This window comes from Leucoraja erinacea, chromosome 25 (assembly GCF_028641065.1).
Source record: "Leucoraja erinacea ecotype New England chromosome 25, Leri_hhj_1, whole genome shotgun sequence".
In the NCBI taxonomy this organism is placed as follows: domain Eukaryota; kingdom Metazoa; phylum Chordata; class Chondrichthyes; order Rajiformes; family Rajidae; genus Leucoraja; species Leucoraja erinaceus.
The window spans coordinates 15,889,883-15,913,619 of NC_073401.1; the positions used below are offsets into that span (position 1 = coordinate 15,889,883).

At 40.1% G+C, this 23,737-nt stretch overlaps 1 protein-coding gene across 2 annotated transcripts in view; it reads right to left on the bottom strand.

Annotated features, from left to right (window-relative positions):
- Positions 1–400: 400 nt before the first annotated feature.
- The window catches only part of ap1b1 (adaptor related protein complex 1 subunit beta 1), a 58,823-nt gene continuing 35,486 nt past the window's right edge, over positions 401–23,737 (bottom strand). The window contains exons 13-23 of one of the 2 annotated variants that reach the window (XM_055655861.1): positions 21,291–21,550; positions 19,186–19,393; positions 18,573–18,593; positions 18,296–18,325; positions 15,439–15,573; positions 14,170–14,315; positions 12,379–12,508; positions 9,804–9,888; positions 8,342–8,428; positions 3,512–3,666; positions 401–1,069 (exon numbers count right to left, since the gene is read on the bottom strand). In XM_055655861.1, the coding sequence (XP_055511836.1) occupies positions 995–1,069; positions 3,512–3,666; positions 8,342–8,428; positions 9,804–9,888; positions 12,379–12,508; positions 14,170–14,315; positions 15,439–15,573; positions 18,296–18,325; positions 18,573–18,593; positions 19,186–19,393; positions 21,291–21,550 (1,332 nt within the window). In that variant the 3' untranslated portion in view covers positions 401–994. The remainder of the gene's footprint in view (positions 1,070–3,511; positions 3,667–8,341; positions 8,429–9,803; positions 9,889–12,378; positions 12,509–14,169; positions 14,316–15,438; positions 15,574–18,295; positions 18,326–18,572; positions 18,594–19,185; positions 19,394–21,290; positions 21,551–23,737) is intronic. The other variant, XM_055655862.1, reaches the window with a different exon arrangement.

The window sequence follows — 23,737 nt, forward strand, 5'->3', positions numbered from 1 at the left end:
GGTGCCATTTACAAAAGCCAATTAATCTACAATCTTGCACGTCTTTGGAATGTGAGGGAAAACCTGAGCACCCAGAAGAAACCCACACGGTCAGAGAGACAACGTTCAAACTCCACACAGACAGCACCCGTAGTCGGGATTAAACCCGGGTCTCTGGCACTCAGAGGCAGCAGATCAACCAACTGCACCACCTGTGCCACCCAAATTTGTAATTTGCTTGAACATTGTTGTGCAAAACATCTTAAAATAAAAGTGGAGCAATGTAGCCTCAAATTAAGTAACTTTGAACCAGACCAAATATTAATTGTTTCCAACTTTTATGCATTATCAGACAAGTCATGTTGGAAAATAAAGTGATTTAAAATGATGTTTTGTTACACATTCAAATCAGCCACCTGGGTAATTTTTCCCCCACAAGTCCAGTTTATTTCTGATATGACTACTGATCAACACCTTATCGGCAATGGTGGAACCCAAAGCATATATTATCAGCATGAACCATATTACTAGTGTACAAATACACAAAATGTCATACCACAAAATTTCAAATTCACACCGCACATCATGAGGAAGGTACAAATTGAAACAAGGACGATTACCCTACAGCTGGAATGGTGGTGGACAGAGCACAACCTCTTCACTTACGCCGCAAATCACCATGTCATGATATTACATTACATTCATATGACTGGGTTCTGAGACAAATCAACATTGCAAATATCTGAATCTTGTATTTAAAGCTAGTTATTAGCAGAATAATGGATTTAGATATACTAAGATTGTACAATAGACTTTAGTGTCAATGGGTCAGCATACTCGGATCTTGAGTATACGAGAAATACCCTTCACAATAACGTAACATCTTCAGTGGCACCAAGGTGTCACATTTATAAATTCTGTCCATTATCAGTGCTTATAGGCTTCTGAAACAAATAAGGAAAATTAAACACTGCAACCGCCGAGATCTTCTGCCAGATTTAGGTCATCAAATTGCTTAATTCTTCAACATTATCTCATATGCCTGGAAAACATGTTGGGTTACCCCTGCGGCTCTGCACTTCAACGATAACTGCAACAAAGACAAAGCCAATAACACAAACAGTGTAAGGCAGAGGTTTGACATTGTACCAAAATAGACATTTCTATAAAGCTTCGCACAGCCATAGGATGTCCCAGTTTTATTAGGCTGCAAGAACATGTTAGAAGATTAGGAAAATGGGATGCTTACCATTTCATTGGAAGCATCACATTTTAATGTGCATATTTTTTAATGAAAATATGGCCAAGTGCCATATATTTGTATTATCTATGTTTTAAACACACAAAAAACGTATTTAGTCATTACCATTCCATCTGTTCAAGAAAAAGCACAATTGGCATTTTGTGAACTTAACATTGTTCAAATTAGCAGAACTCAGCAGAGCAAATCATTGTCTGGCCAATTGCTCATTCATACAAGCAGACAAGTACAAAAATAGCAAGTAATGAAACAGCCTCTTCAAATACAAGGCTCTATTGAATAGCAATGAAGGCAAAAAAAAACACTCTATTTCATTAAACTGTATGAATAATCCAATTTGTCATCAGTGAAGGTCACAGGCACCGGCTCACTGAAGCAGTACACATTGGGAATGGTTGGAGGATATTTGTGAAAGGCATTGTCATGGGTGTAACAAATCCTTTTAAATGGATAAAACAGATGCTCAATTTACACTCATTAGAAATCCACTGGAGGAAGCAGGAAAATGTATGGCATCTCCTTTCAGACTGCACACAATAAATGTAACAGAGTGATTTTTAAATTAGCAAGCAGAAAAGACACGTAAACCTGAAAGAATGAACAACGATGAATTGTTCACCCTCATATAAATGCATTCCTTACAAGACACCACTGCAGGATAAGTACCATGGGTATTTTATAAAGACTGGTGCTTTATTGGTACGTGCACATATGATTCTTTCCAAATTAGAATCACAAATTGCTTTGAAGAGATATGTTACATACATCTTGTATTATCTGTGTGTGTGTGTATATATATATATATATACAGATTATAGCAACAGATAATACAAGATGTTATCAACTCAAGAAACATTTTATAGTCAGTTCCTAATGCTGAAATAATGATGCCGTTAGCAAATAAGAAATTCAATTGTTCCCATGAGATTGAATTTCTCTCCCTCATATCAATTTTTTTTAATGCTAACTGTTCATTCTACTTTGGGCAAAAATGTAACACCCATTGTCTGGTAATAATGGAATTGTACTTCTAAAAAAATAATAACCCTGCAGCTTTCATTATGCTTGCTCACATTTCAATTAAACAATATTTTCAATTTATGAAGAGAAATCATTTATATGAGAATGACAAACTGGACTATAATTTTCTGACTAGAAATATCTTTAATTACAATGTTTCATTCAAAGTTAGGCTCCTGGGAATACTGACAGAATATTCATCATATTCCCCCAAATTTCTCTTATAGAATCAGAGCTCTGCAGTATGGAAACAGGCCATTCAGCCCACCTTATTCATGCCGACCACACCATCATAATCAGTTAAATAAAATTCTTTCAACATCATATGAATCAAATCAAAGCCCGAGATTATTAATTTAAAGATCTAACTGGCTATTTATTTGGGAAGTTGGTGATAAAAGGTTGGTTCAGTCATAAGATCATAGGTCAGTGACTATAAAAACAGGATCCAGAAAAAGCTAAGCCAGCAAAGCGTAGCAAAATAGACACTGCATAAGCACAGGGCAAAGAATGGAAGTGGCAAGATTTTGCAACTGACTAAAATTAAATGAATTGCTAACCTCCAAATCCTGACCAGTAGGACAAAACCATCACGGCAGGCATGCAACAAAGGAAAAAAACATAACTATAAAATACTACAGCTTTTCCCCAACAGAAATATAAAAATCTAATCTTGATTAATAATGCTAATGGCATGTTGGGATATAATGCTGAAAAACATTAACACACACATAGGGGAGACTACACAATGACACTTACTGGAGAAGGCAACAGAGAATCCAAAGAATTAAGTTACATCACTGCAATGCTAAATTTAATACTTAACAGCAGTTAAACTCTAAACAAAAACTAAATACAGTAAGTTTTAAAACTAAAATCTTCACTGCATTTACACCTAAAATTTAGAAATGGAACAAAATTCTCGATATAAATAGGAAACATTTATCATTATCTTGATTTTATTTCAAATAGTTAAATGAAAAATGCTCAAGTGGTTGTTTGTTATGCTGCCAGTAAGGATAGGTTGATGTGAATGGTTTTCTGGGTTGTTAAATGAATGGCAACAACTGTGATACCTGTAAGTGCAGTAAAAGTATATCCACACACAACACCATTGATGGGGAAAACATACATCACCGTCTTGCCCAATTCCCCACAATACACACGGTTAAAATGGCAAATATCAAAGTAAAACTTCTGAAAGCACAAAGGGAGACAAGGAGAGGAGACACCAGGCGCTCCAACACTTACCGTGTAGTTAGGGTTGCCAGGTTGGATTCGTAACTCTGCTAAAACCCAGATTCCATTGCTCAGTTTCAGAGACTGATATAACATATCTTGTCCTTCAACATTCCTCTTTGCAACAGTAAATATATTATTGTTAAAGAGCTTATCAGTGACGGCATCTGTAATTTAAGAAAGTACATTTAATATACTTAAAGCCAAATTAACACATATCCTAGAACAAAATCTATTGTTGAATGTTTTTAGTAAATGGTGCTTATCATGAAGTCATCAGCATCAAAATTAATTTTTGAGAACAGCTTCGGAGAGAATGAAAATGCACCTCAAGCCAGCTAAATTTGGTTCTGCACATATCTTAGCAGTTTCACATAAAACATATATGTGACATTTGCATCCTCTCCTATTTACAGCAGTTAAGACTAAACATAAAACTTTAAATGGAATAAAATTAAATACATTGCAAGAATTAAATCTATAAATACAATATTCTGTTAAATTAGGTGACAGTGGTCCATTATAAATTGAGTTTAAGTTTTTAATGACACAGAAAACAAAATTAATCCCACCCAATTACCTTAAGTTTCAAAGGGATAAGTTAAATCCTTCATAGTCCAATATCTTTATTTACTATGACAGCACAATATTTAGAAGGCTTTGTACAAGAAAAAGATTGTACACGTTTCATACAAATCTCATGTAATTTAACCCAATCAAACAAACAATAAATGTTAACAACTTTTGACTTTTCTTTAGACGTTAGAGATACAGGTCATTTGGCCCACCAAGTATGCTGACCAACGATCGCCCCATACAGTAGCACTATCCTACCTACTAGAGGTAATTTACTTCCAGAAGCCAATTAACATAAACCGATATATCTTTTGAATGTGGGAAGAAACCAGAACACCCGGAGAAAACCCACGTGCTCACAGAGAGAATGTACAAACTCTGTATAGACAGCAACTGTAGTCAAGATCGAATCCGGGTCTCTGGCGCTATAAGGTGGCAACCCTACCCCTGTGCCACTGTGCCATCTGAATACTGAAATTTAACATTAGTTATTTAAAACAATTTATAAACTCCTGATATGGTAATTAGACCTCCATATCATTTATTTTAATTGTATTGTGCTTTATGTCTTCACAATACCTAGCATTACTATTACTCTCGACAGTTCCTAATTAATAAAAACCTATCATGCAATAGCATTGATTTGAATAGCTTATTTTGAATAGATTATTTCTCAGGCACTTTAAAGGCAATAAATATGAGAGGTTGTGCTCTCTGGACAGAGCAAAAAAAAAAAAAAAAAAAAAAGGGGGATCTTGACCCGAAACGTCACCCAATCCTTCTCTCCAGAGATGCTGCCTGTCCCGCTGAGTTACTCCAGCATTTAGTGTCTACCGTCGCAAAAAATAAAAATCACATAGTGATATCAAATCCCTTGATAATATCCCTTGATCCCTTTAGTCCATCGAAGTTTGAATACACTAAGTGTGTAATATTGGTTTATATAATCCAGGTTGGTTTTTAAAGGAGAATGTTATAGCGTGAAACAAACCAGATTAAATATTTAATCAGTAAACTCTTTTTTTGGTTTAATTTGCTGCTTGACAAAGAGCTTTTTACAAATTAAAGTTAATGGCTTCAAATAACCAGAGCTTTCAAGGTTGAATGTAATGGACAAATAAGAACAGACAAGATTCAAATTCAGGAGATGGCGTATGCTATTGGAGATCAAAGGGAGAACTATTTCTGCTGTATAAATCAGTTCATTCAGGAAACAGTCTGACCATCTTAAAGCAACACTGAATTCAACTACAACTCTGATGGGATCCAGGAGTAGCTTTCATTAAACTAAGTAAAGGAAAATAATTACATTTCCCAAGAAAGGAAAATAAAGAATCGCCACATTTCTTTGTGCTGCCTCCAGACCCAATAAGCTTCCTAAAACAGATGTTGCCAAACACGTTAACCGACTTAAAATGTTCCCGTTTAAAAAAGCAGATCTTGCAAAGTCTTCCTCACAAATACCTGGAGACAGTGATCTCAATGAGGACAGCTAACCCATATTCAATTCAGGCAACAGTCCCTAACAGTCACATAATCCACCTCCACAGACTATGTGCTAGACTCCACTAGCAAGATAACCATGCGAGTCCTCACCCAGCTGGACTCGCCATGGGTGGCAGAGCAGTGGCAGATATGCAGGAAGGAGGCGCTCAAGGACTCAACACTGACCTCCAGACTCCGTGAAGTCTCTTGGCATTGGGTCAAACACGGACAAGGGAATCTGAGTAGTAGCTACTCTGCAGAAAATCAAGTGTTGGAGAAAGTTGGCAGCACCACACAAGATTTCAGCTTCTGCAGTTCCTTGTGTCTGCACTGCCCTCCCTCTGGTGATGATTCAGTGCCCTTCCATGTTGAGCAACACGGGGAAGAAATGGAAAACCTGCAAGGGTATAGAATGTTACCTGGGTGGGAGCTTCAAACCTCAGCAGCAAGAGTAGCGTGGTGGCACTACCACTAACAGTGCTGGCGGAGTCCTCCACGACAGGCAGTGAGTGGATTAACGCATTGACCACGTCTTCATCAATCTACTTGCGGCAGATACATCTGCCCATGAGAACACGGGTACATATGATCACTGTGATCCTTGTGAAAACTCTTCATTGTGTTGCCTGTCACGTCAATTGTGCTAAGTAAGCAAGAACGGACCCTCAAAACAGGAATTCAACAGGCAAATGAACCAACAATAGCAGGTGACCTATATGTCAGCACAACCTTTAAGCTCGTGGACTAACAAATTCCTTGCTACACCTTTGCAATCAGCAGGGTATCAGCTCTGGTGCAATGCACCAAGCATAGCTCAACATTATGAGGTGCCTGCCTAGTGAAGCTACAAGTCTCAGGTTAAGGAGTGCTAAGAGCAAAAACACCATGCAGTGGACAGAGGTAAAGGTTTTGGAATCAATGGAACAGGTCGAAGTTCTGCTGTCCTACCATCTCTATTTGCAAATAGTAGTAACAATTAGACAAAGTGGCGCCAAACATGACAATCCTCAGTGATCACACGAACCAACGCACGTGGTAGAGAAAAGGTGGACGGAGTCGTAGCCACATTCAGCCAGTGGAGCTGAAGGTTCACCTCGGTGTCCTCACCATCACTGCAGCCAATTTGATGCACTCCATGCAGCTGACAGCACTGAGAACTGCGAAGGCCATGGGACCAGACCACATCCCAGCTGGTTGACGAGCTCCAGAACTAGCCGCACCTCGAGCCAAACTGTTCCAGAAGAGTTTCAATGGCAGCTGCTCAATATACAACTTGCGCAGGTATGTCCTTTTCATTCAAAAAAAGGGCAAATGCAGTCCAGCTACTTACTGCTCAATCAGTCTGCGTTCGATTATCAGTGATGGAATGGTACGGGGCCATCGGGCTACATTTACTCATAATTAACCTGTTAACTGATGCCAGGTTTGAGTTTTGCTGGAAAAACTTTGCTTCAGACCTTGACATAACTTTGGGCCAAACAGGAATTTCACAAGAAATGTGACATTAAGGACGAATTTGATAATATATGGCATCATGAAGCTCTGATAAAACTAAAGTGAATGGGAAACAGCGAAACACTCCAATAGTTGAAGCAACAAAGGATTATGGAGATCAATCATCCCAGGCCAGAACATTGCTGCAGAAATTCTTCAGAGCAGTGTCCTGGGCCAAATCATCTTTGGCTGCTCCATCAACAATCTTCCTTCCATCACAAGATCTGAAAAGGTGTTCACTGACAACTGCACATTGGTCAATTCCATTCACCACTCATTAAATGACACATCCATGCCCGTATTCATGAAGACTTGGACAACATTTAGGAGTGGGCTGATAAGCAAAAAGTGCCTTCTGCTTATATCTAATGAAAGAGTGCCTGATCACCTAACCTCGATATTCAATGGCAATACCATCAATGAGTTGCACAGCATCAATAACCATGGGATCATTGATCAGAAACTCAACTGGATCAACTGAAGCATTCAGTACTCCGATACATTTATTATTCACAAGCACAACAGTCAGATGTCCCCGGGGATATCTTGGAAAACTGGTTCTGACAAAAATATCTGCTCGATTTAAGCGTATAGTTGATCGCTCTCTGTAAACCAATGCAGTGCAAAACACAGAAAACCTCTACAGAGAAGGATCATCATGCATATTGCTTCTTATTTATCAAGTAAAATAAGGCAATATTCCATTCCATCCATCCACATACTTAACCATCTCTCAGAAGATGCTCAAAATATTTTCTTCAGGTGGTTAATCAAGAATATATATAGTATGAATATGACAGTGCTCTTAATTTTATATATCTTTAGCAATAAATTGGAGTTTCTAAATCACTATTGCAATCTCTATTACATCAGCAAGATATTCAGGGGGAACTGTGTTATGTGCTGACTTTCTGGGTAGCAGATTCATGATGATGGGACAACTAGTGTATTGCACAGTGGTCAATTTTGAATTAAAAAGATTCAGTGGGCCAGGCAGCATCTCAGGAGGACAAGGGTAGGTGACGTTTTGGGCCGGGACTCTCCTTCAGACTGGAGACCAGGTGTTCTTCAGAGATGCTGCGTAACCCGTTGAGTTACTCCAACACTGTCTTTAAGGAAACCAGCATCTGCAATTCTTTGTCAATTTTGAATGTTGTACAAACCAACTGTGAGAAATTAATATTCAGAATGTGTTGATTCTATTGCGAAAACAATAATAGCTGTAGAATTTAAACTTTACAAACTGGAAATGCCTAGTCCCTGAATTAACACAATCAACCATATTACCTGCATTAAGGTGGCAGTCCTTGATCTGAAATTGTACTTCATTTTCATTTGGAATGTCTTTCCATGTTGCCAAAAAGATTTGTCGATCTGCAGGAAAGAAAAGTGCTATGGATTATACAAATCTAGGATTGGATCATAAAGTAATCAGGCAAAACTTACTTCCTTTTCCTTGCAAGCACAAAACTCAATCAAGTCATTCAGCAACTTGAATTTAGGAAAATGTAAAACTGTACACTAGATTGCTTAGTATATATAGTTTTAGAGCTATATGTACCCCAATGGATAGGATTCTTGCCTTTCTGTGAGGTGACTGTGAATTCAAATCTTACTCTAGAGAATTAAATAATCTTAAAAGCTAGCTCTGAGGTGCCAAATTGGTGAATAAATTCCATCGGCCTGTGGAGAATATTATTCGACCATAACATGCTCAGTCAAAAGGAAAAATTAGGCTTCCTTTAATGCCTTTCCCAAGTGAGTCTTCCCGATGGTGTATTTTACATTTTCATCTGAAGATTGAACATTTAAGTGCTTTGATATCTAGGGATCACTCCTCAGCAAAAAGTGACATTTCCAGAGATTAAACGAGAAAGCTAAGTAGATGAAAGAATGTATATGAAATGGCTCTATCGAGTTACTAATTGTGCTGTCAATCAGAATGTAATACCCCAGAGACACTTAAGACCCAACCATTCTTGGTCACGTAAGCTAATGATGCTCACAGGGCCTACAATTTACTGATTACAACGTTATAATCCATAAGACCATAAATAACATAAATTTTTCATTAACAAATTTACGAAAACATTAAAAAATACAAGGTAAAAGAAAGAATGAAAAAAAAATATTTTCCCATATGGAAAGCAGATGAATAATAGTTACATTAAATATAACGTCTGTTTTAATCTTGCATCAAACGGAATAAGTGGATAGGGTATATTTTAATAACCGTGGAAATTGTGTGAAAGTTCAGAACTAATTCCATTAATTTACTCGCTTTTCCACATGCACTGTAGAGAACTGAACTGCATCCAAACGCAAGTCATCTATGCTGGGTTGATTAATATCCACTACAAGTTATTAGAAACTTTGTTCACTATTACCAGGTAAATGCACGGAGAACATGGGTGGAGTAGGCCCTGAAGCTGCCTGGGACTCAAATAGACTGCTCTAAGTGGCCGAGCGTGTGGATCGGACACAGCCTGCAGTGGCACGGAGTGGTGGAGCAGCAGTGGAGGACATCAACACATCGCCTGACCTCTGGACTCTTAACACTTTTTATACAAATTCGAATTTTAACGGTACAAGCCGGCACCTATAACATGGCGCCATGAATGGACTCAGCGTGGTCTACTTTCTTATACCCTTATACTTAGTATGATTGTGCCTAATGTAGAGCATTATTGTCACTGAACTGTATGAAAAAAACAAACGTACCATTAAACAATTGAATGCAAGAACTTACCCAGCTTTCCTTCTTCTAAAAACAATATATTAATTGGGTACAGGCAACTGAAGTAGAAGACATCAATATTATTTTTCACTGCAACCTACTCACAAAAGTAAAAAAAATAGAATTAGTTTTAACCTTCGTGCAACATTGCTGTTCTTTCCCTGTAGACAAATGCTATAGCATAAATGTAATAGTTACTTCAATCAGTTGAAAACCCATTTCAAGTATTATTTAGAATGACAGACATCTTGACTGTGCTACAATTGTTGAGTACTCGTTCCAGTGCCCAACAGGAGCATATCAGGTTTGTGTGCGGATTGCAAATTTTGTTTATTGAGCTGGACAAGTTTACACGTGCATGCAAATAGCATGCAAATTCAACTGTGTGGATGAGTTGATGTTCGCTACTCTGCTGTTAACTTTGTCAAACGATACCCTGCCGCTAACCTCATACTTGAGAAGCATCTAATGCCATGAAATTGCAAACTGAGCATTCAAGGAAATGTTAGGCCTTGCCAAGTATATATACCCTTTTAATGATATCAAGTGTCAGTTACTACCGTTCAATCTTTCTGGTACTGAAAATTCATCTGGGAATGTAATTACTTTATTACAGGAATTGTTAAAGAGGTTGGATTTAATTTTTGTATTATTCCACGTAATTTCCCATTTCTTGTTCTGCACCCAATTTATGATTTAATATTCACCTGTGAATGTAATTACTTTATGATTGGAATTGTTAAAGAAGTTGGATTTAATTTTTTTTAATGTCTTTTAGTTCTTTTATTCCATCTAATTTTCTATTTCTTGTTCTGCATCTGATTTAGCGTTGAATCTGCTCACTTTGGTCTTTGGGCTGTTCATTTCCCATTCCTCCAACTTTCCTAACTCTCATTTCAGTAGCCAACCTGATAAAAACAAATTAAAAGCATAATCTGCAAGGACAACGCTGTCAAAGGCCCTTCTGTGTTCAGCTTCAGCAAAATCTGATCAATATCTAGCCCTTGGGAAGACACTCTGGATGTTTTCTAACCGTTTATATCTAGGAAGATATAATTGTACCTCGTACCTCGGAAGACAAAAGTACAAGTTCACCGGCAACAAAGCCTTCAATATTTCCATAACAAAATTATAAATTGCTTTCAGAAATATTGCTGCATGGAGTCTGCTATTAAAAAATGCCCTATTAGAAAAGATACTCGCTAAGTGAGACTTATAACACATTTCATGCTCAATTTTAAGGATTCAAAATTGACCAGGCAGATTTTTATTCAGGACATGGGTACATCAAAATACATTAAAAACAGAATATTTTTTGTGCTTCTCTATATACTTCTCACACAGAAATTTAATCATGGAGCCAAGCAGGTTCCTATTTAATATTTTTTATAACCTATCGATTATATAGAGCAAAAATTAAGTCCTATAATTTAATGATTCAGGTAAAACACGAAATTGAAGATAAATGTTTTTAGCTAATTCTTGAATATGGCAAAAGCAATATGTTAAATATTGAAAATACAACTTCACCATAAAGATAGCAGCTGGCCATTAATTGCATGGGTGGAGACAATGAGCTACAGATGCTGCAATCTTGTGTACACAAAGTGCTGGAGTAGCTAGCATTTTGTATACAGCTGCATGGTTGGTATGTACATTAGATTTAGTCTGTTTAGCAATTAAATTAAGTGTTTTCAAACTTCACAAAATCAAGTAGCAATTTAGTGAAAGCATCTTTCTTTATCCAGTACAGGTCCTCCCCAGCTTACAAATGTCCTACTTATCTGCAGCTCAGAGTCGTAGAATCACACAGCACGGAAACAGGGCCTTCGGTTCAACTCGTCCATGCCGATCAAGGTGCCCCATCTATGCTAGTCCCATCTGCCCGCATTTGGCTCGTATCCCTCTAAACCTCACTCACCGTACCTTCCTACCCATACAATTGAGATACGCGAGACAGGTGGGATGGATTTGCTGGTTGCTGCAGGTACCTTCTGCCGGGTGGGAACTCTGCTTGCATTTGCATTTCCGACCCGTGAACGGAACACTGCTGTAACCTGGGGAGGACCTGTAACCAGTTCCCAAAGGTACTGACATACCTAAATGATTGCCACATCAAACATACAATTTATGATTATACTTTATTCCTTCCCTCAGAATTAAACCTTTTCTGGAACATTTTGGAAGTGTATAAACTAAAATTAATGGGGAAATTACACATGTAAAAAACAAATGCTCAAATCAGGCAGCATCTATGGAAAGATAAACAGTTAACACTTAAGTGCTATACCCTTTGTCAGCATTATATTCCACAAATAAGTTACCTAAACCTCACTCACCGCACCCAAGAAAAAAATCCTTAAAAGCGTAACTTTTTTTAAATGGCATAATGGCCTCAATCAAATTGTTTTACTTGCATCAGTTCAATATTTACTCAATTTGACCGAATTATGGATCAAAAACTAGGTTTCACCAAATTTTTCTATCCACCAATTCCTACTGAAATCATGGAGCTTGGGAGGTGGAGATAAAGGAATTAGTAATATCCTGGAGTAGACAAAATATTTAGCTATCACTTCATTCAGACCTGCAGGTTGGTGAGAGGATCCATCTTCATTACTGCACCAACTGTGTGCAAAAGGAGGGAAGCCTCAATGGTCTGGTTGGGAGTAAGTGGTGCATTGATCTGCAGGGGAGCAGCTGGGACCATTCCAAAACTAAAAACCAAAGAAAAAAAAATACAAGGTTAAGACATTTGTATTTCAAGGCATCCAAAATATGAATGGTTTTCTAGCTATAAAGATTTTGTTCAGGTACTGGTCAATGCTGAATTAGGATTGGATTTATTATTGTCTCCTGTACCGAGGTACAGTGAAACGCTTTGTTTTTGCATGCTCACATCAGATAATACTATAAATTAAGTAGCTTCTTTACTCCCGCTAAACGAGGGCACACATTGCCACCATTCAGCTAATTACCTCCATATCAAAAACAATTCTCCAGCCCATGTATTGGTCTACATCAACAGTTGATGTGGTGCAACATACTCTAGAGTATGTTGGTCCAGGGCCCAGAGTATGTTACCCCACATCAACTGTTTAATCACCATTTCATGCACTTTAGGATTTCTGCATCCTCCATTCTAGAGGTACAATAACATTTAAAAGACGTTTGGACAGGCACACGGGTAAGAACTATGGGCAAATAGGACTAGAAAAGATGGACCTTATTGGTTGGCATGGTCAAGCTGGTCTGAAGGGCAAGTTTCCCTGCTGAATCCCAGGTCGTTACTCAATGACTAAGTTTCAGACCCCACCAAATTTTGGACATAAATAAATACTTGCATCTCCAAATTAGCCAGTGTATTCCCTTAAATTTATACTGACGGCCCCAATTAATCTGTGCGTTTCTAAATAATGGTTCACATTGTTAATCAGAACTTTTTCCAATACTTTGCTCACAATTCATGTTTTGCTGCAATTATCAGGTGAATTCCTTCATTTGCTTTAAAACAATGAGGCCATGTTAGTAGTCTTCTGGTTTTAACACACTCTATTTATGGATTGGAAAGTGGCAGACTTCCTCATGTTAAAACTGTATCATATTGTGTGGCTTCACACTTGCATAAACCTATGGTGCTCTCATCTGCTTAATGTGGGATATCTCAGCCAGCTGCAAACCGTTACAGGTCATAGATGGAATTGACATATGAAAATAGCCAAGTAACCCATTTAAAAGTTGAAGATACGTGGAATCACAGAACACCAACACAGCAGACCAATCTGTCTCTGTCTAAGTCCTGTTTGTGAAAGTCAATTCACTAGCCAGCACTTTTCCCTGTATCTTGGCTCTCCCCCCCCCCCCCCCCAATTCCCTTTCAAAAGCTGCTTTGATTTATCTCATTCATTCACAATGAAATGTAATTAATGTTTCCTCGAGTTCCTCCTTATTCAAATGTTAAACAACCTGCAAAAAATAAAATCCTGGCAGTCTCTTCAGTCAACTTCTTAGAGGTTTGAAATATCATACAACCGTCATATATGGAAGGATCATCATCAGAGACCGCTGAAAGTGCCATGAAACTTGTAATCGGTCCAAACTAAAAATTATTTTAAAAAAAGCTTGCAGATGCTGGAAAATGCAGGTCAAGCAGTGTCAGTGAGTCAGGCAGCATCTCTGGAGGACAAGAATAGGTGATGTTTTGGGTCAGTAGCCTTGTTCAATCAGAAGAATGGTTACGACCCAAAACGTCATCTATCCATGTCCTCCAGAGATGCTGCTTGACCCGCTGAGTTACTCCAGCACTTTGTGTACAATTGCAATAGACCTGCCAGTTACAAAAATGCTGCTTTAAGCCCCACCCAAATACAATTCTCACCTATTTTTGTTAAACTGGATGGCAAAGTCTGACATTACTTGCATGGCTTTGTTCATCAGGGTGAGGTCCATATAGATATGACCCATACGACGTGAAAATGTACCAGAAATCTCAAGGCCTTTGGCCTTTGCAGCAGGCAACCAAATCTAGTGCAACAAACATTATTTAGCAAGTTAATATGGTTTGAAGACAACGAGAAAAAAAAAAAAATTACATTGTCAAATAAAATCTCATTGTAGTTTTCCAGAAAATTTCAAGAAAATCTGGAATACACAAAATGTAATTATGCAGGAATTATATGCATTGTATTCATGTTTGCAAAAGGCTCAAATTACATTTCTTCAACAAATTAAGGTAGATTTCTTTTAAAACAGAATGGGTACATTTCAGAATATGTTAGTTTAATCAATATGCACACAATCAAGTGCAAATGAAAGCTGTCAAACTGTAGTAAAATATTTACTATAAAACAGAGAGCTTATTTTTATTGAGAGCTAGAATGGGAGATTGAAGACCAGTGAGTTATTTGACGTGTGCAGTCAAGAACACAAATTTAAAGTGACAGATTTTCCATAGATTTTCATTTATGCAAGGACACCACAGTCTAATAATTTATCTTTTATAATCTCTTTGCCATTGATGTTCATCAATCGTTTGATATATATAAAAATGGAGGCATAAAAACATTAATCATACAGTTTATGAGAATTCAACCTGGAATTTTAAAAACGCAGTAGAGTACTGAAAAGAAAATGTGTGTTTAATACTTCCCAATGCCTGTCAGTGGAAGCACCACATCTTTGTGGCTCAAATGAGAACTAATAGAAAATTCTCAAAATAAGTCACAGGTAAACATTACAATTATTAGCAGTTTTTCTTGTTGAAAACATAAGGAATTTGGGCAGAAATAGGCTGGGTCTATTGACACACAAATTAATGTGCTATCTTCAATTGCTTAATGATAGTTGGGTCACGCCCAAGCAGAACATGGCTCTAATATAAAACTATGCACGTCTTAAAGAGTGGCAAATGACACATGCTACTACTAAACATTTGCTCTGATACCGTGTATCTTGCTAGTTCTGCATGCAAGAGTAGATGTGCCAAACTTTCTTGATGACTGCATGACAAGGTAGAGGCTGCCTATTGTCAGTGTGCAGGTGAAGCAGGACCCTGACTATCCTCAGCAGAGAGACATGTAGGACAAATAGTGAGAAGGTGGGTAATCTTTCATTGTTGGAAAAACATCAAGAAAACTTCAATGCTTACAGTTTTAGGTGCCACGTAAGAACCAGACGGTACACCCATTCCTCCAGCGAGATCAAACAGGTCGCCTAAGCCGCCTCCCACTGTGGCGTTCAAGGACGCTGGCATTACTGCTGGAGTCCCGTAACCAGCGCCAATCTGCATGGACGGCAAAAAGCAAGTGTCTCCCATGTTGTACTTCAGACATTATAAAGCTAATTGCTCTTATTTGTGTACACTTTTAAAGAGAGCATTATTTGATTAGTTCAAAAACAGTACAGGTGCACAACCTTTTATCCGAAAGCCTTGGGACCAGACACTTGTCGGATTTCGGACATTTTCGGATTTCAGAATGGAAGATTTTTAGCGTAGATTAGGTAGGTAGCGCGGGCGGCTTGAAAAGTCTGGAGCAGCTGCCTCCTCCCCGGAGACCGGGAGAATCATTGCATAAATGTTAGTCAGTTAGTTTGGAGGGATTTTATGTGGTGGTGTAGGGGTGAAGGGGGAAACTTTAATTCTTAGTCCCCTACCTACCTGGTCGGCGACTCCCAACCTCGCGGAGCTGGGGGCTCCATCCGGCCGCGGGCGGCGCCAGTTGTAGCTCCGACCCCGGCAACTCTACCCCTGGCTGTGAGGCGCTCCAAATCCAGCGCGGCCCGCGGCCGGACACCCCAGCGGGGTGCGGGCAATGCCTTACCGGGTCGCCGTGCGGCAAGCTCCGGAGCGCTGTGGCCGCCTTCTTCCAACATTCGCGGAGCGTCGCTGGATTTGGAGCCGCGGAGCTGGGGGCTCCGTCCGGCCGCGGGCGGCGCCGGTTGGAGCTCCGACCCCGGCAACTCTACCCCTGGCTGCGCGGCTCCAAATCCAGCGACGCTCCGCGATGTTGTGTGTCGGCGGCCACAGCGCTCCGGAGCTTGGCATTGCCCGCATCCCAGCGCTGCGACGTCGCCGACTCCCGACATTCGCGGAGCTGGGGCGTCCGGCCGCGGGCCGCGCTGGATTTGGAGCGCCTCGCAGCCAGGGGTAGAGTTGCCGGGGTCGGAGCTACAACTGGCGCCGCCCGCGGCCAGACCGGCCACAGCGCTGCGGAGCTTACTGCACAGCGACCCGGTAAGGCATTGACCGCTCCCCGCCTCTCCGACCAGGTAGGGGACTAAGAATTAAAGTTTACCCCTTCACCCCCCTTCACATAAAAGCCCTCCAAACTAACTGACTAACATTTAAGCAATGATTTACAGATGTTTAAGCGTCTCCCGGTCTCCAGGGAGGAGGCAGCCGCTACAGTAGTACAGACCTGGGTTGACCGTGGGTCGTTTTGGGTCAGGTTTGGCGCCAAACGCGAGCTTTGGTGCGCAGACGACATCCGGAAAAAATGGCCGGTTTTCGGAGCTTTTCGGTTTCTGGAACACCGGATAAAAGGTTGTGCACCTGTAGTACAAGTAAACTGAATGCATTGTGATTTTAAGAAAAAGCTGTTACAAAAAAACTCTTATAAACCAGTCTATAAACCTACAATTTTAGAGAACCTGACAACATAGGTTTGGGGGGGGGGGGGGGGGGGGGGGGGGGGGGGAGAAAAGAGATTTAATAGGAACTGGAGGGATAACCTTTTTTTTTACACAAAGGGTGATGGATATGTGGAATAACCTGTCAGAGGAGACAGTAAAAGTAGGTACTATCGCAAAGTTTTCGAAACATTTAGACAGCTACATGGATAGGATAGGTTTAGAGGGATATGGGACAAATGCAGGCAGGTGGGACTAGTTTAGATGGGGCATGTTGGTCGGTGTGGGAAAGTTGGGCCGAAGGACCTATTTCCATGCTGTATGGCTCCATAATTCTAATCAGTGCTTATTGTTTCTCTTCCTTCACGGAATGAGGTCATAGCATTTACTATCCATCGCTACCAACTCCAGACTTAAATGTAACCCCATTGATGGGTTGGGAGTCCATACAGGTCAGACTAGGTTGAGAAGGCAGATTTCTCGCTCTGAAGAACCCCAATGGGTTTTTAAATGACCTTCTAGTAGCTTTGTGGTTAGTACCGCTAAAATGTTAATTGTAAATCACAGATGCAATTAGCTATTTGAATTTATACTCCCCTGTTACCACAGTGAGCTTCAAACTCATGTTAGTAGTCCAGCAAAGACAATGATCTCAAACATACTGCTAAAGCAACAAACTCGTTTTTCAAAGCTAAAAAATAGTAAATTTTTGAGCGGCCAAGTCAATCACCAGATCTGAACACAATTGAGCATGCCTTTTATATGCTGAAGAGAAAACTGAAGGGGACTAGCCCCCAAAACAAGCATAAGCTAAAGATGGCTGCAATACAGACCTGCAGAGCATCACCAGAGAAGACACCCAGTGACTGGTGATGTCCATGAATCGCAGACTTTAAGCAGTCATTGCATGTAAAGGATATGCACCAAAATACTAAACATGACTACTTTTATTTACATGACATTGCTGTGTCCCAAACAAGATAGTGTCCTGAAATGGGAGACTATGTATAAACACTGCTGTCATTTCTACATGGTGAAACCAAAATGTATAAAAATGGCCTTTATTAAAATCTGACAATATGCACTTTAACTACATGTGATTTTTTCCCCCAATTACAAATTGTGGAGTACAGAGGCAAATAAATAAATGATGGGTCTTTGTCCCAAACATTATGGAGGGCACTGTAGCTAATTGCATCAGCAATAAGCTAACTTGTATTTCCTGAGTCAGCAGATTGCACAGATTGAGTGATCACCCGTTTCAGCTGTATGAGAGAGGCACAAAGCAGTGCAAAGACATTTCTTTCTCTTTAAAATGTTCAACAAGACATCTGCCTTTCTCCACTCATGCATTTATAAAGTAAATATTTACTTACTGCTGGACTTCCACCGATATCGCCACCAAGCTTTGAAAAGAAAAAGTTAAAATTACAATTGAGAAGGAAAAGCAAATTCTGAATAAAAGTGTTTAATGTTACAAATGTTAAGTTCTGATTTTATCTTTACAATATTCAAAACGTTGATTTTATCTTCTACCATTAAACTTAAATGATTGGAACCACAGCAATTCCGGTATTATAAAATTCATAAAATAATTAGCCTTCAAAATTAACTCGAAAACAAAAACTAACACCCAAAAGGACAGAGTCGTACCCCTTCAGTCTCATCGCCCATCTTCAAACACGAATAGACATAGATAGAGGCAACGCAAGGACATTCACATGCAAGCGGAAGTGGAGTAAAAAAAGAACAGCATAAATTCGAAGAAGAGAAAACAGCATTATTAGAGTACATAAACAAACTACAGCAAAAACATATCAACTAAAAATAATGTCAATTCAATGCTAACTAGGTGTTTATCATTTCAGTGCATCAGTTAAATTGTTAAACTTCTGTAACTTGTTAAAATACATCGTACTCATAGAATGGATTAAATCTATTACTCATTACAAAGCAACAGGAAAATAAGAGGAAGTGTTACGCAAAATCAATTGAACAAAATTTATTAACAATATTTAAGTTTTCTAATCTTTTGTACTGAAAATCCAAAGAAATTTTTGGTTGATTAGTGAAATTTAGAAAGTTATTCTGTTTTTAAAATCCTATATAATGTTTAAACTCCAGCAATTCAGGAAGTAAACTCTAAATGAATTCCACAGCCACAAAAAAAGTCACAGCACACATTTTTGTTAACAAAATCAGATAAGTGCATTCACAATTTCTAAATAGGTTTGCAAACCAAAAAGCCTTTTAGCTGTTTGCCTACCAAACTGTCTAATCCACCGCCAAGCAGATCCATGGCACCCATCTGAACTGTTGAAGAGGGGATAGGAGGAACATTGACAGAGGGACCAAGGTCAAGATTCAAAAGATCGCCCAGAAGATCACCCTGGGAAGGAATAACAGCAGGCTGTTGCTCAGCAGCCTGGGGTGCCGCTGTCGCAGTCACATCAGGACTCTCGGTACTTTCATTTCTAAGGGAAGAGAGAATAATTCAGGACATTAGATACAATGGTTAATTATTATGTTGATTCTGTAGGTGTTACTGGAGAACAAATCAGCAGCCCAGGCACTTGCATTTGTAAAGCACGTGTTCAAAGAGGAGAGACGGCAAAAATAGCAGATAGCTGCGGAAGTAAGATAGATGCCAAAACAGAGATATAAAGGTGTAAGAAGGAACTGCAAATGCTGGTTTACACCAAAGATAGACTAAATGCTGGAGTAACTCAGCATCTTTGGAGAGAAGGAATGGGTGATGTTCTGGGGTGAAGAAGGGTCTTGACCTGAAACGTCTCCCATGCTGCCTGTCCCACTGAGTTACTCCAGCATTTTTTGTCTATCTTCAGAGTTATAAAGGGTTGTGGATTAATGGATGCGGTGAAGAGTGTGAGGAAATTAGGTCACAAAGTTGGGATCAGTGATCTTCAGTGACACAAACATTCATTCCATTTCACAATTTTCTGATCCAATTCTTTCAGAATACTGGAACGCAATAGTGTGGCCAGAGGAAGGCTAAATAAACGAATCTGCATGCTATTCAGCCTGGCTCAAATAGTTATTTGAGGACTCATTATCTCTGTCATGGAAGGAAAATTCAAGGAAAATGCAGAAAATGGGGAGAAAAAAAAAATGGATGAACTCAACAATATAGATCAGGCAATATTTCACCTAAAGATTTTTTATGATCCCCAGGAAAATAAATGTGGGCCATTTGCATACAAAATGTTTTTTGCAAAAAAATGGGGAGGGGATGCAGTATGCTATTTACATTGATAATGTGTCATACATTGGATAGACACAAAGTGCTGGAATAACTCAGCAGGTCAGGCAACATCTCTGGAGAAAAAGGATTGGTGGCGTTTTGGGTCGGGACCCATCTTCAGACTTAAAGTAGGGGGTGGTGAAGAGCTGGAAGCAAGAAAAGACTAGGACCAACCAGGGCCAGCCAGAAATGACCTCAGGCAGAATGGTGCCTAGTAGGTCCATTGTTGACTAGAGAAATTGTGATTGTGAAATTAAGAGAAACAATGTGGAGAACTGTGGAAATTGTAAAATGACTAGGGTGTAGGAAGGGGGCAAGGAGGGAAGGAGAGTGTAAAATGAATTTATTTAAAATTGGAGAATTCAATGTTCATACTGCTGGGTTATAAGCTATCCAAATGAAATTTGTGGGTGCTGTGATCACTGAGGTAAACTCAAGCTTTAAAGATCTCTCTCTTTTGAGGCCAGAAATAAACACCCATAAAATCACATTATTTTCCGATTTCTTGGGTGGATTGGAAGAAAGCAGATGAACGTTGCCCGTTATTGCCAAATGTCGTCTATAACCGGGTGTGGAGGGTGAATATCAATGTTTAACCCAAGGCCGTGTGTGAAGAAACGTTCCGGGGAGGGGGTTAAACCAGTGGGAATTCACAGGCCGGGAACCGCAGAGCCCCCGGCTCCACACGTAGAGTGCCAGGGATGGGCCTGGTACTCACGCCGCCTCCATGCTGCTCGCTCTCTCTGCTCCCGCAACCGGAAGCACGCAGCATGGCATCAGCTCGTTGTGTAACCTGGTGGAAGGGAGGGGCGCGATGCACGGGAACCTGGCACTTTACCAGGTGACCGAGGCTTGCGTTGCTATGACGACAGGCTTGTGCCGCGTCTGTATCCAACACCCCAGGACGCTTTGTGGCAGCCGCTGCAAACCCGAGCCCAATGCAACACTCTGAAAGATTGTTTTACTGCTCACTCTCTCCCCGACGCCACCTTGGCGCTGTGCTGTGCGCCACCACGAACGGGCACCTTGGTCCGCTATAACTGAAATCCATTATACAGAGGTCTGAAACTGCGAGGGTTTACTGTAGTAGCTTTTACATTTGTACTCACGATCCAGATCGTGGTGGTAGCCTCTTGTGTTGAACACCTCTGCTGCCTTCCACAAACGCACTGGGTGGTTTATGGTACACAGAGGCCAGTGTTCCAATATGGCAAATTAATTCATCAAGGAGGGTTGGTTCAATAAGGTCAGTTTCTTCTGAAATCAGAGGTTTTTCTGCCAATACAACTTCTTTTGCTGCCACCGGATCTGTGGAAAGTAGACGCCAGTATATATAGCCACGGTCCCTCAAGTCAGGGTTGTCAGAATCCTGTAATATTAGAAAGATACACCAGAAATCATTCTCAAGTTACACATCATAACAGTATATAATTGTTTGCTATTGATATTCGGTTAACAAACACTGAATAAACAAATGTAATCAAGAGAGATACCAAGTTTACAATTTTATCAAAATAAATCGTCCCAGCAGAAAATGCTTGGTAATTCTGTGCTGTATATTTCTATAATTCTATAATATGGCGAGTTAAAAATCTCATCCGGAATGTGCAGGTAGATCTCTAGTGAAGGTATATGAGTATTCTGTGGCAAAAACAAAGAAAAATGCTTTCTATCTTTCCTTTAAAGAAATACCAATGTAACAAACATTGCCAATCTCTCTTCAAAATTACAGAACAGTAATATTTGTTGTGTAATGTATTATGCCTCTGCTAATTGTCGGAATTGGTATTTTGTCAGTTATTTTAAATCTGTGTCCTCTAGTTATAAATACTTCATCAGTCATCAGTTTCTAAAACCACGACTAAAAGCTCTTTGTAACTGGCCTGCATCATGTAACTAATTTCACGATGTGAATTAAATTACTGCTGCACATCAGCCCACTGTTGCAGAATGTGAGACACGGTCACTGCAGTTCAGCATTGGAAGACAAAATTTCAATTATGATGGATGTATGCAAGGCAGAGAGTGATCTTGATTCTAATAATAATTAATGGTGCATCTCAACGCTTGCACCCATATGGCCTATTGATTCTATGCCGGCTCACAGAGTAATCCCATTCGTTTTTTCCAGAAGGCTTTCGACAAGGTCCCACATAAGAGATTAGTATACAAACTTAAAGCACACGGCATTGGGGGTTCAGTATTGATGTGGATAGAGAACTGGCTGGCAAACAGGAAGCAAAGAGTAGGAGTAAACGGGTCCTTTTCACAATGGCGGGCAGTGACTAGTGGGGTACCGCAAGGCTCAGTGCTGGGACCCCAGCTATTTACAATATATATTAATGATCTGGATGAGGGAATTGAAGGCAATATCTCCAAGTTTGCGGATGACACTAAGCTGGGGGGCAGTGTTAGCTATGAGGAGGATGCTAGGAGACTGCAAGGTGACTTGGATAGGCTGGGTAAGTGGGCAAATGTTTGTCAGATGCAGTATAATGTGGATAAATGTGAGGTTATCCATTTTGGTGGCAAAAACAGGAAAGCAGACTATTATCTAAATGGTGGCCGATTAGGAAAAGGGGAGATGCAGCGAGACCCGAGTGTCATGGTACACCAGTCATTGAAAGTAGGCATGCAGGTGCAGCAGGCAGTGAAGAAAGCGAATGGTATGTTAGCTTTCATAGCAAAAGGATTTGAGTATAGGAGCAGGGAGGTTCTACTGCAGTTGTACAGGGTCTTGGTGAGACCACACCTGGAGTATTGCGTACAGTTTTGGTCTCCAAATCTGAGGAAGGACATTATTGCCATAGAGGGAGTGCAGAGAAGGTTCACCAGACTGATTCCTGGGATGTCAGGACTGTCTTATGAAGACTGGATAGACTTGGCTTATACTCTCTAGAATTTAGGAGATTGAGAGGGGATCTTATAGAAACTTACAAAATTCTTAAGGGGTTGGACAGGCTAGATGCAGGAAGATTGTTATCTCAGGGGCCCAGGGGCCCAGGGAGCCGTTGCCGAGAGAGGGGAGGAGTACCTGCGCTGTAAGTATAAAATACACCGCGGGGCTTGTTTCCACAGAGGCCCAGGGAGCCGTTGGTGAGAGGGGAGGAGTACCTGCGCTGGAACCTGCGACCAAATCGCCAACGTTCCAGAGAAGGAGTCTGGGGGAAGCCTCTGATTGGTTTACATTTTTACATTTTTGCCTTTAGGCTAAGGATTCTGGGATAAGGATTCTAAGGATTCTGGGAGGTAAGGATTCTGGGAGTTAAGGGTACAGTATTTATTAGTAAAGTTTAACAGATAAAGTTTTGTGTTTTTTAATATTTAATATAGTTAAATTGGGAGTAGGATATGTCAGTGGAGATTGGCCCCGTGGTTTGCTCAGCCTGCAACATGTGGGAGATCAGGGATATGGTCGGTGTCCCTGGTGACTATGTTTGCAGGAAGTGTGTACAGCTGCAGCTCCTGGCAGACCGCATTGAACGATTGGAGCTGCGGTTGGATTCATACTGGAGCATCCACGACGCTGAGAAAGTCGTGGACAGCACGTACAGTG